Source organism: Erigeron canadensis, chromosome 5 (assembly GCF_010389155.1).
Source record: "Erigeron canadensis isolate Cc75 chromosome 5, C_canadensis_v1, whole genome shotgun sequence".
Classification (NCBI taxonomy): Eukaryota; Viridiplantae; Streptophyta; class Magnoliopsida; order Asterales; family Asteraceae; genus Erigeron; species Erigeron canadensis.
The window spans coordinates 34213137-34227025 of record NC_057765.1 but is presented as its reverse complement, the minus strand read 5'-3'; the positions used below and the strand labels follow the sequence as shown (position 1 = coordinate 34227025).

The following is a 13889-nucleotide window of genomic DNA, read 5'->3' as shown; positions in this document are numbered from 1 at the left end:
TGGTAAATAAGTTTACTTACTACACTAATTTAGAAAAAAACTCTGAAAAAGATTGCTACAATTTTGTAAAACAATGCTTAAAACAAACCCGGTTTACATTAACGTAGTTGTAGACAAAACATCACCAACCCTAACCTTTCATGATATCGGCTTGGCCGGCCGTACCAGTTTCGATATCTTCAATAAGTAAAGCAAAAGAGTAACAAACTGGCTCAAATGTAATTAGCAACCAACTGAATGTTAGGAAAATTGGTTTGTAGACCATGAAATTAGAACAGGAGGTAATAACATGAAATAAGAACAAAAATTGAATAAACACATTTTGGGAATGATTTAGGGGAAAAGGGAGCAATATTCATTCATAAATCCAATAGAACATAAGATTCACATGTACAAGAAATCATCAACAAAATAGAAAAATCAATAAAGCATAGAGTAATTAGTTTTTGCCTTTTGTCTCCTTTCTACACATTTCCAAAACCTGAGACTTAATCACCTTCTTAATCTCTTTTTCCCCTACTAATCTTAATATTAACAAAACATTAAAAATCATCCCATCATTATCATCAACATTCAACAACATATATTCACATAACCCATAGACATCAATTCCAACCCACCCATGACCCACAATCCGTACCCGAACTTTCAACCCGACCTGCCAATGAGTTTTCTCTACACAGTTTGGCATACATTTTCGCCCTTATATCCTTCCCAGATTCCACCCTTTCCATCACTGGTTCTTCTTCCTCATTCATTCTTTCCCACAAATCAAACACATTAACGGGTCGACCCGAATCCCGGTTGAGCTCCCGGGTCGGGTCAAGTATCGACTTTCTTGTTGGAGTAGATGGCAAGCTAGCAAACCCGGGTCGAAGTGTCGACATATTCCGTGGCGACCCAAATCCAGACCCGATCCGCATATTCCTAACCGATGACGTCAGCTCGTTGACCGAGTTTTGACCAATGGGAGACATCGGCGGCGATATGGGGACCGGGAAAAGCGTCGAAGTCGGAGACGACCCGAATGACAAACCAGGGTAACCGAACCCCGAGTCAAGACTGAGTCGACTCGGTGACCCATCATAAGAATCAATCTTTTGACTCGGAAGTGAGTTCACGTTTCCCAAAACTCGGAGCTGTTCAGGAGTGTGAGCAAAGAAACAGATCCGACGGCGGCAGCTAACCCCGTCTTTACAAGGCTGCGTACGATAGCGAGACGGGTGTAACCAACACTCAAATACGCCGTGTGCGTATTCACACGTGTCACCATTCCGGCACGTGCCCTTCCTGAACTCCGGACACGGGTTACCCGAATAATGGAACTTTTTCGGGTCACGACGTCGGGCCTTTTCACCTGGGTGGGCGTACGGACAGTCGGTCCAGTCATGTGACCTGCCACGTGCACATTTTCTTACTTTGAATTCATACATACGGAAATGATCACACGTGTATGTACCCATTGTAAGCAGTGTTTCATCTGATTCATCATCCAAAACGCCGTCGTATTGTTGTGCCATTGCTTCTAGTTCTTCAAACATCTCGTTACACATATTAATGTTGCTGTGGTGGTTGTTGTCTAACCATGGTGGAATCTGGACCGTTGGATTGATCATCATCATTTTTGTGTTTTTGTTTGTGTGTGTGTTTTGAAGGTGGTTTTTTGGAATGAAGAGAAACCGAGGTTTTGGCTCAAATATAAACCGACTTTTATCAACTATGGTTAGGTTAAGAAGTTGGAATTTGACCTTGGTGTATAGTTAAGAGTAAAAGATATTGTGAAAAGATATGGGTAGTGTGACAGGTTGTGAGGGTTATAGGTTGCTTTGTAAATGTGGTAGTATTTCTTTTTTAACTTTTTATTTAGTGGTGATTTATTAATCCAAGTGGGTTTATGAAATTATGGAATTATGGGTCCCTTTTGGTTGATTTTACCAATGGTTTAGTACTTTAGTTTAATAGAAAAGTTGTTTATTTGATGGTTTGTGTACTAAAAATATTTTGTTAACATGTACGAGTAATAGAATAAGGTTATGTATTCAAGTAAATGGATTTTTCTTTTCCATGTATTGATTCATGTATCTTAGTGTTTAAACTTATAATCCAATAAGGCAATATGACTATGTGATACCCGAAAAGAAAGAAAGAAAAAAAATAGTGTCGTTTTTTATGGGTTTTTGAGTCTAAACGTTTCGACGGTGTATAAGATATGTTAAGATGTATGCAGACCTTACCTCTATCTAAGTAGAGATGCTGCTTTCATTTTTTTTACCTAAATGATAGTTAAGACCATACAACCTTTTATGGGATGATGATTGAACCTAGAGGTTATGGTGTCCACCATTAATCTAACTATGTTGTTTTATGACTATGTGATACCCGTATAAAAGTAAAAAATAGCAATTGCATCTAATATTAACGACTTTAATTCTACTTTAAGGTAGATAAACTGTTTCCAAAAATATTTCATTATTTTCTAAGAAATAAGGATCTAATTTACATAGAATTTTTTACTTAATTTAGTCCTTGTGAAAAATGAATGAGAAGTGTAATCTTGTTTTTAAAAACTGAAATAACACATGTATGTTTAAGTTATTTGTAATAGTTTCTTAATAGCGAAGATGCAATTTAACCTTGATGGTGAAGAATATGATTGGCTCTTGCCCCTGTAATCGCAGTGTTATGTGATTTATCTCTCTCATATTTGTTGTGAAAGTAATCGATAGTAAATTAGTCATCCATACAACCTGTAGTTTATTTTGTTGTAATTCTAAATTGTATTATTGTTCCTTTAAACATATCCATAGGATGAGTCGTCCATGGTTTTGATACAAGAATTGATAAATTTCCATAGTATTTTCAATCTATGGACGATGGCATCTTTATAGACTTCAAACTTACATGTACCGGTTCAAAGAGTGGTTAACTCGTAACAAGTTGCAAATATAAACATTGCAACTAATGAGCTTAATGATTTAAATTAAGATCATAAAATAACTTGTAGTCTTAATCTCATGGATGACTTTCTCCACATTAATGTTCTTGCCTTCGAATTTCAATTCGTTCATTGTCTTCCAAATGCACCAACATGCAACAAAGACCATACCTTTAAATACTTTTTTCCCTTTTCTTCCTAACCCCACATGTTCTTCGATAGAGAATAAGTCTCTAGCTGAGAAAAGAAAAATTGGATTGACCTTACACCATAATCCTATTTTGTATCATATTTCTAAGGCGATTTCACATGAGCATAAAATATGAATGTCAAAGAATTTCTGAGAAAAGGGAGAAATCAAGATGAGAATGTCGTTCTCAAATGGTCAAGATGGGTAACAAAGAAGTGTAACATCTTTATGTGGCGGGTATCATTGAACAGAGTACCAACATTGGTCGCATTGAGAACTAGGAATTGCTACTTTGGCAGCATGGTTTGTGGTATGTGTCAGGAAGTAAAGGAATCAATTGATCAAATTTTATGCTCATGTGAAACCGCCTTGGAAATATGGTATAGAATATGATTATGGTGTAAGGTCAACCCAATTTTCTTTTCTCAGCTAGGGACTTATTCTCTATCGAAGAACATGTGAGATTAGGAAGAAAAGGGAAAAAATTATTTAAAGGTGTGGTCTTTGTTACATGTTGGTGCATTTGAAATGCAAGGAACGAATTGAAATTCAAAGGCAAGAACATTGGTGTGGAGAAGGTGATCCATGATATTAAGACTACAAGTTATTTATGGTACAAAAATCGCTCGAGACATTGCTCAATTAGTTGGCAAGATTGGATTTTCTTTAATGTATAAGTGTAATTATTAGTGTTTGTATACATGCCACTTCACAATTTATGTGAGTTTGACGATTTGTGAATGAAAATTACTTTTCAAAAAAACAAAATTAAGATCATAAAAATATCATAAACAATTTACAGTGTATGGGTTACTTTGCTAGGTTTAATATAGAAACATTGGTCATGTGGCAAATATTTTGTAGTTATAACTTACAATACCTTTAAAATAGAACACGTGAAAATATTTAAAAATATCATTTTGATTCCCTAAAAGTCTATAAAACTAATATAGTGTATAACTATTTATCATTATTTAAGTGTGTAACAACACATTGATGCGTCAAAATAAAAAAAAGTCACGCTTTTGTTTTGTGCATCCATTTTGATGAATATGCACCCATTTTGTTATAACTATGCTAATTTTATAAACTTTTACTGCAACAAAATAAAGTTTTTAAGTGTTATACCATGTTCTCATTTTAAGGGTATTTTCATTTAAGTGGCCTCCTATATATATACACATATATAGGACAAAGTTTTTGTGAAAACCATTTGAGTTAAAAAGAATTATGAACTGTTAAAGTATAATATTATGTTAATACGCGAATGGTATATATGAACAATTACTTGACACATGAATTATAAAGTTATACTAAAATTATTTATGTTTATACGTGAATAGTTCCTATGGATTTCAAACAATTTGAATATTCCTGATGGCCTTAACTATAAGGCCAATAAAATAGATTGTTTAGGCCCCGAAACTTTTAAAACCTAAAATATACATAACATGTGAATGTAATTGTTATAATGTGAAATTATGAAAATCTAAAGATTAGGTAATTTGAAAAAAAAATATAATGGTTAACACATTATCTTAATTTTATCATTATAACCTTTAATATGAACTTGCAATTATTGAAATTTGATTAAAAAACTGTATCTTCTAAAATTATCAATTGTATTAGTGTAGTGGCTGTAAATCTCATATTCTTAAAATTTTGATTAAAAATTGACTCACTTTGCCCGTATACGCCAATGCATAAACGATTAATATTTAGTGCAATTCCCGTAGGTCTTTTAACCGGATTTTTCAAGTTATTCCAAGTTAAAAATATCCTTGTCTTTTACTTTTTACCTCTAATTTTCCAATTGCATACCTCAACACTTATCACCCAACTTTTTAATTAATAAACAAAATTTGCACTTTACGATAAACTCACACAAAAAATACTTTTAGCTCTTACTTTTTAATGTAATGAATTTTTATTTTTAAATTTTCAAGAAAAGAAAAAATTAATCTATATATTTGGTTAAGTAGCTTAAAAAGAATAAAAAGTAAATGCATTTTTGTTGTCGATGATTTTCTGAAAAAACTACAAAACAAAGTGTCGCATTCTTCAGTCAGTGATCAATGGTTAAAATGACAGGCTTGTGGTATTAACAGACGGCGCAGTAAGTCACATAGCTGTAAAAAGAAATTGATGGTTATCCATCCGGTAGTTCTAAATATACATTTTTGTCGTTACATGCCAATATAAAATGACAAAAAACCTTACCTAATCGTATCATCCCTCTTTTGATTCACCGTACAGATATTTTTATCGCAAATCGTTACCAAGTGTCCGCCCCAAATTATTCACCGAACCTATAAGGGATTTTTGGATGTATGTGTTAAATATCTCATAAATATCTTCTTTAATGTGGTGTTTCTATTTGAACAAACAAATAATTTCTTAACTAGCATTCAATGCAAAGTAAAATTATACGGAAATTTACGAAAACTTATTATTTACCATAGTATAGTTTTAAAAATATTTACTATTGTATAAAACCTAATTAAAATTATATTAATCAAATTTAAAGACAAAAATTGAGTCTCGTGTTAACATATGCATTTCATTTCACTTTTAAATTTGTATTTTCTTTTTTCATTACTTGCATTTGTGGCCCACTTTCTTTTGTAAAACCTCTGTTGAAATGTATAATTGTTTCGTTATTCTCACATAGGGTTTAGTGTGTCCAAATGCAACAAACTATGCTCAAAAGGTTATAGTGTGCACGAACTAACGTTTTTTTTATTGTATGCATAAACTTAATAAAAAAGTTTATATCATATAACTTTTTGTGACGGACCAATAAAAACCTTACACGTGGCCTGTTAAAAAAAAATTTTACACGTGGCAGTTCGTATGAGCTGGCACTATACACATTGCATAATTTGAACATTTTTACTAAGTTTATGTATACAATATAAAAAAACGTTAGTTCGTGCATACTATAACCTTTTGGGCATAGTTTGTTGCATTCCAGCGCACTAATCCCTTCTCACATATGTACTGATGCTAAGTTCATTATATCTTTATTCTTTAAATGTGTTTATTAGGCACTAATAGAAATTGTATTTGATGCAATTAAAGTATTCAACAGTTGGCCATAATATATATGTGTTTCAAAAAGAATATGACCCAAAACTGTGTTTCACTTTTAGGTTGGAGGATTTCCTTCAGAACATTATTCTTATATAATGTTTTTGTCTCGAGCATGATTATTTGTATTCCTTTTGGTGTTCTTTTACTAATTTTCTAAAACTTTCACATATTCTAATGCGTAGGCAGCTGTGGCTACTGCAATGTCCGTTAGATTTTGATTAGAAAAATTTTACTTTATGTGAAGAAACAACATATAGCATTTGAGTAATTTAGTTATGTTTAAACTTCAAACATTGAAGTTGTTTTTATGATGATACCCAGTGTAGTCAATATGAATACATGGGAGACTAACACTGAGATTTGATACACTACACTACAGGATCCTTTTTCTATTATTAAATTTGATCAATATAATTTTAATTAGGTTTTATAATATAATTGTAAATATTTTTAAAACTATACTATTTTGGTAAATAAGTTTTCCCATTACACTAGTTTGAAAAAGAACTCATTATACCGAGTATATATCACAGTGGCGGACCCAGGATTGATAAGGACGGGTAGCACAAATTTTTTTTAATTGTTGGCCTTATATCGACGTAAAATAACGATACCGACTAAATTATTAGGATTTTTTGGCTATTTTTAATAATTATTAAGGGTTTTTGGCACTTTGGTAGTTTTCATTTATCATTTAATTGCTCAAGTGCCTTTTTATGAGTTTTATTATTAGCATAATCTTTTGAAAGTTTTGAATTAGTTACATTGACGGGTATCACATATGTGTTTGACCCATAACACCAATAAATAATACATCGGTTTTCCAAAAAAATTACACTACATGGATCTAAGGAACTCGTAACCCAGACTACTCTTAGGGGGTGCTTGGTATGATGGAATGGAAAGGAAAGAAATGGAATGGGAAAAACTTCCCTTGTTTGTTTGCGACGAAGAAAGGAAATGAGTAAGGAGAATGGGAAATCAATTCCATTCTCTTCATTTTCAACAAATTGTAGAGAATGGGTGAGAATGGAAAAAAAAAATTTTTTTTTTTTTGAAGATGTTATATGTAATAAACTAGATTATTTTCCCGCGTAATACACGAGATAAATGTATTAAGCTTTAATAATAACTTGCTTACAACATAGTAGATAAGATAAGTTTAATCATGATGATATCACTATTCAAAAAATTTTATATATCGAACTTGTTTAGTACGATATACATGTTAGAGTCCTAGTGTAATTGATTAGATTTGTTGATAACAAATATATAAAAGAATGTTATAGTCTTTAGTTGTAAACTGAGTAAGTTTTAAGTTAGGTAAACTATCTTAAGTTAGATCATCTTGGATCTCACCTAATATTCACATATATTGATGTAATAAGTCAAAAAGTGATTATTTAAGATGCATTAATGTATATCATAACATTTGATCTAAATTGAAAACGAATAACAAAAATAGAAAACAAAGTTGGTGTAGAAGTTTGCTTGGATTTACGTTTAACTTATTCTCTCTCTAATTGGCCTTGAAAAAGTTTGTTGTTAGTTATAGGGGACCAATAGTACAAAGAATACTATCAAAAAATTCTATTTATGCAAAGGTCAAAAGATCATTATACGTAGCAAAGATTATATTTTACATTTTGAAAAAATAAAATATAGTTAAAACTTTGGTCTAAATATTCAAAGTATAAAGGCAAATGTTATAATTGACCAATAAAAGTAAATAATAACATTATTATTTTGACTAAAGGCTCGAATTAAAAGTTAAATCTTTAAGGGTCCTCACTTCTACATAAAATCGGTAAGACCATCTTATCCTATATATATATAATATATATAGGTTTTGGGTAAAATAAAACAAGTATTAAAGTAAAACAAATAAAATAATAGGTCTCTCTTTACTGAAAATCACTATGCATCATAAAAATTGTCGGACATCAATTGATTCATGAATCTTCGTGCATCAATTTAACCATGATCTAAGGGTCAAGAGCTTGTCCTATTTGTTTTACTTTAATACTTGTTTTACAATACTCAACTCATATATATATATATATATATATATATATATATATATATAGTGAAGTGATCAAGATAGAAGGTCCTTAAGAAGAGAAAGGAGAAAATGTTCGTTTTTTATTTTTTAACTTGTCTTTTTTATTTTTTTTCACCTTTTTCATCTTTTTTTTAGTTAATTCGATCTATAAATTTTTTAAAAAAAAAGTTAAGAAAAATTCTCTAATCCGAGTTAGTGAACTATTCATATAAGATATAAGGATACTAATAAGAGGTAGCTGATGTGAGTGATAGACTAAAAGGTTATAGAAAATGATATATCATAAGGGGTGATCGATAATAGGATGATATACCTAACGGATTCCACTCCTAATAATTTATTAGACTATATCATTACTGCTAGATACCTCTAGCGCTTAATTAATCGATTGATCTATGAGACTATGACTCCCTAAGTAATCTTTTTATAAAATTATGATTTTTATTATGATGTTATTATTTATGGTATATTAACATAATTAAAAAGGGTATATTTTGACAAAATATATAAAGTAAAAGTATTATTATTGTCATTAATTAAAGATAAAATAATTAAATTTGATCTAATGGTTCTAAATCAAAGATGTAATTCATCTAAGGGTTCCTATTTGTTTATGAATGAATTTAGGACCTTGTTATATATATATTGGTAGATGTATTATTATTTAAAATTTTATTTTCATATATATTCATTCTCTGTGCGTAACAAGCAACGGAATCTATTATTTTTCCAAATACTCATTCTCTTTCTCACTATTTATATTCTCTATTACATTTTCATTCTCTATGGTTCTCTCATACCAAACACCCTTTAGGCTCTATGTGGGTCCGCCCATGATATATTATTGACAGTTTTTCACAATATGATCATTATTGATAGTTTTTCACAATATGATTTGATGTCAGTTATACGGAGTTAAATAAATGCTTTAGAATAAATCGGGTAAAAAGTCTCTTAAACTTTTAAGTTCTAACAAATATATAAAACCATTTTTTTATCTATACTATATTATAAAGAAGATTTCTTTTAGATTTTAAACATTGAGTTGAAATTTTCAATATTGATTTTAAGTACATCCCCAAAATACCTCTCTCATCTATTCTATATTTATCTAAAATAACCATAATACCCTTTCTCTTTATTGTGATTACACACTTGTGGACAAATGTTCTATTGTGAATTTACAAATTATACAACGAAATTTAATAATAACTTAATTTGGCCGTCACGAATAATTTTTTTATAATAGCCTGTCCAATAAAATAATTTAAGATCTGTCATCAATTACGGTTGCATATTATTATGTCTTTATAAAGATTTTATGAAAGGAAATATGTTTTCTCATTCTATTAGCAAAATCCTTTTTGGAGGATTCTCATGACTATTCTTGAACTTTTTTAAGAAACTATTCTCTCATAACGTTTAGGTGTTTAACTATGAGATTAAAACTTCGAATTTTTATCTTCTTAATACATTACTATCGAACCACTTTAATGTCGTTCTAGCGAGTGTCCTTATTTTTATCTATAATTTATAACCCCTTACAAAACATATTGATTTATCATCTTTTAGAAAAATTTAATACTTTTTTATACCTAAAGTACCCTTATTTGTTAATCATAATTCCCCTATATACCTAGTCTATACTTTTCCGCTCTTTAATACATAAAACAACCATCTCTTTAAAATTTATGGAGGAATTATCTAAAATACTTAAATTACAATATCAGTTATTTATCCAAAATATTCACATTAACCTTTTACATCAATTACATTTACATCAATTATCTATACCACTCGACACCGCCTCCACCACCAACAGTCACCATCACCACCACACCTTTACCGCCACAACAACCGTCACATCACGCGAGTATCGTGCTAGTTACAAAATAATAAAATCAAAGAATACCATCTCTCTCTATATCATTATATGAACCATTGACTGTAGATTGAAGGAATACAATGTGGTCCTTGCAAAGTGGTATATGAGTTGCCTTTAATTTAACATTTAAGATGATTCGAAATTTCTTTGAATAAGTTTTGCTTAAAATGAATGACAACATTGCTTGATCATAAATACACAATGCAATAAGCACATGAAATACGACTGAGTTTTTTTTTTCACTTCTACATACATTTATAACCCAGCGTCCCATTCTTGGCGTGGTTTAAGGATCAAAGGATTGTTTAATTTGATTAACTCCATATGAAAATATCGTCTGCAAATACTTTACTACAAATTTCAAAAAAAAATATATATATGTATTAGAGGTGAGCAAAAACCGAACCGAAAAACCGAAAAAACCGAATCCAACGGATTAGTTTGGTTTTGGTTTTTCAAAAACCGAACGAATTGGTTCGGATTTCGGTTTCGTCTTCAAAAACCGGCCGTGAAAACCGAAGCGAACCAAACCTTTACTACATAAGCACTTTTATACATGGTAACCTAACAAGTACATGTAAAAATATATGGTTCGAATTATATGTAATTTTTAATGTGTTTATTGGATAGATTTTAAAAAAAGAAACAGAGAGTAAAGAGTTAGTAAAAAGATCAAAGGAATTAATGTTAAAGAAAAGTATAACACAAAGTGAATCTGAAGGGTCGAATTTATGTTCTACAACTTTTAAAACTATGTTATTCACAAATTTGTAATATAATTAGATGTCACAGTTTGTATTTCCAACATAAACTAACTCATTGCATTTACATTTTCTATTTTAGTTATGACATAATAACTTATAATTATTAAGAAACCGAAGTCAGACCGAAAACCGAACCGAAAAATCGAACCGAAAGAAAACCGAATCCAATGGTTTTTGATTTTCAAAAACCGAAAGTATCGGTTTGGGTTTCGGTTTTAGGTCAAAACCGACCCAATCTCACCCCTAATATGTATATTGATATTTGAGATGAACGTGTATAAAATTGGGGAAGTTGTTGGAAAGTATTCAAACTTATCCCAAATAGCTTTATGGGGTCTAAATAAAATACACGTCTTTGTGGGTTAAAATTTGACAAAAACATCTATTGGGCTCTGTTATTTTTTGGACGGAATGTTTTGTATGTACCATCAAAAAGTTAACAAAGCCCATATTAAGGATATTACCTAGTTTAAGTATAGTTTCCTAGTTATATTATATTTAGTAGATTGATATCTTTTATATATTTAGTAGATTATAGTTTCCTAATAATTAGTTGTCTTTACTTGATGAACAAGTTGTATATTGGTTATATAAAGCCCTTCATTGTATCATTAATATCAAGAACAATTCACATCACAATAGCCCCCTGATGTTTTTGTCAAATTTTAGCCATATAAAGCACGTAATTTGCAACTTATTAAAAAAAAAGTTTGGAAGAATTGGTTTATGTTACTGTATATGTGACAATCGATGTAAACATTTACATCTAACAATTCAACATAATCTTACTTATAATATAGTATAACTAAAACATATCAACTTATGCATACTCGTTTATGTTATCTATTATTTTTTAAATCATTTTGTGTTATGGATACTCTCAAAATCATTTTTGTTTCTTTTAAATTTTAATTTAGTTAACTTAACTTTGATACGATATGACATAACCTAAATTAACTTGTAAATATATGATAATGATATAAGATTCTCGTAACTTAAGTGTAATTGTTTAGAGTAATGTAAACATGAGTCAAATAATCCAAAATCATTCTCCACAATTAAGTTATGCCACATCACTTTATCTTGTATGAATTGTCCGAAGTAAAACGTAAACAATATCTGTCAAAGTTTTTTTATTGCATAAATTGTAAGCTACATCCTTTGTGGGCTAAAACTTAACAAAAATATTTGTTTGAAGATCTCTGTTATCTTTTGAATGCAACAGACGGAACATTCGGTTTAGAAGACGGAAACCCCAAACATATGATTTTAGCCAAGTTTTGGCCAATAAAAGACGCGTTTTCTTTGTTTCGGCCCCATAAAATTATTTGAGCAAAGTTGAAGTTCTTTTAAAATAATTTTTCCTATAAAATATCTTACGAAAGGCATGCATGAAAATTACATGTATAAGCGGAATATTTTATTTTTCGGTAAAAATACAAGCAGAATATTTTTACACATATTTTCATTGAAGAACTAAAATGTTGCATCAATGTAGTTACAAACTTACAATGGTTGGTCGATGCCTACAAGTACCATATGTAAGCATAGAGCTAAATAACACAATAACTGGTTGTTCATCACGAACATGGTGTTAATAAGCGAGCATAGAACGTTTTTTTTTTTTTTTTTTGCCTCTATATGTTTTTGACATTTAGAGTTTTTCATTTTAATCTTATAAACTACTCGTAATTTTGATTAATGCATAATGTCTTGTGTTTGCATGTAATCGTTTATGAACACAACGAATAGATACGAACAGAATTTAATAATAAGTTTATAACTTAAAATAAGTAATTATAAAAGTTTTTAACTTAATATATTATAACAAATAAAAAAAGTACAAAGGTTCGAAATAACCTAATTTACCAAAAATATGAAATTATAAGATTTTAGATTTAAAATTTTGATGTGTGTATAATATAAGGTTTTCAAAATGATCAACTGATCATAGATTAAGTGGCATTATTACCATATGATCATATGAGAGTACAAATGAAGATTGCAAATTACATATTTAAATTTTGTTAATGGCAAATGAAAAAGTTATATCTTGTGACCCATGTTCGTGAATGATGAGTCATCAGATATGATTTTTATGCGATGTGCCTTCTAAATATCAAGAGGGTCTCCACCTATTTATCTTTTTTCTTTTAAAGTTTTTCAAAATATTTTTTTTGTGAGAAATGATAAATCTTTCTAATTATAGGAACATAACATGTGACAAAATCAAGAGTTGAGATTATATTAAAAATAAAATAAAATTAGTGCAATCCACATGATTTGGAGGTTTTAGAAGAATTTTTAGAAAAATCTATAAAGAGATTAATCATTGTCTATTTTTTGGGGAAGAGATTCCCTAAAGTTGGTCTTAACATGACTAGTCATGTTAGGATGATTTTGGTCATTGGATGAAAATCAAGGGTCAAGATTCAAAGATGATTTTTGAATCTTGGTCATTGATTTTCGTTCAATGGTCAAGATCTCTCCAACTTGACTCAAATTGGGGGATCAACTTGAGGGAATCCTCACCATATTTTTTAAGGGTGAATATCCCATTAAATTAGTTTCAACTTGATGAGTCAAATTAAATAAGTTTTAACCATAAAATTATAATCAAAAGTTAAAAACTTTAATTAAAATTTAATGGTTAAGATCTTTTCAACTAAGTTGAAAACTTAATGGAATCTCTTATTTTTTTCATTTTTTTTTAAATAAAAGAAAAGATAAATCGCCCTAACTTTAATTTGTTTTTTGCTTCATAAAAACTTGGATACATGTCGCATATATGGAAACAGGGCCCGTACGGTTCTCTTGAAGGTCCAGTCACGTGAGTAGCAAGTGGCACGGGATATACGTGGAGAGTTAATAGTGGGTGGGGTCCACTAATACATAAAGATCGTCGTGATATTGACCCTTTGAGATTAAGTTCATTGTTTTACTTTTAATTTAATTCAATA

General features: G+C 30.1%; 1 protein-coding gene across 1 annotated transcript; it reads right to left on the bottom strand.

Annotated features, from left to right (window-relative positions):
• Positions 1-332: 332 nt before the first annotated feature.
• On the bottom strand, positions 333-1678 carry LOC122599503 (zinc finger CCCH domain-containing protein 20-like). Its single transcript, XM_043772030.1, has one exon. The coding sequence runs from the start codon at positions 1620-1622 to the stop codon at positions 606-608; it is 1017 nt and encodes a 338-aa protein (XP_043627965.1). The 5' UTR covers positions 1623-1678; the 3' UTR covers positions 333-605.
• Positions 1679-13889: the final 12211 nt, after the last annotated feature.

Excerpts from the sequence above, each read along its gene's own strand:
- LOC122599503 (XM_043772030.1), bottom strand. The coding sequence starts at position 1,622 with ATGATGATGATCAATCCAACGGTCCAGATTCCACCATGGTTAGACAAC.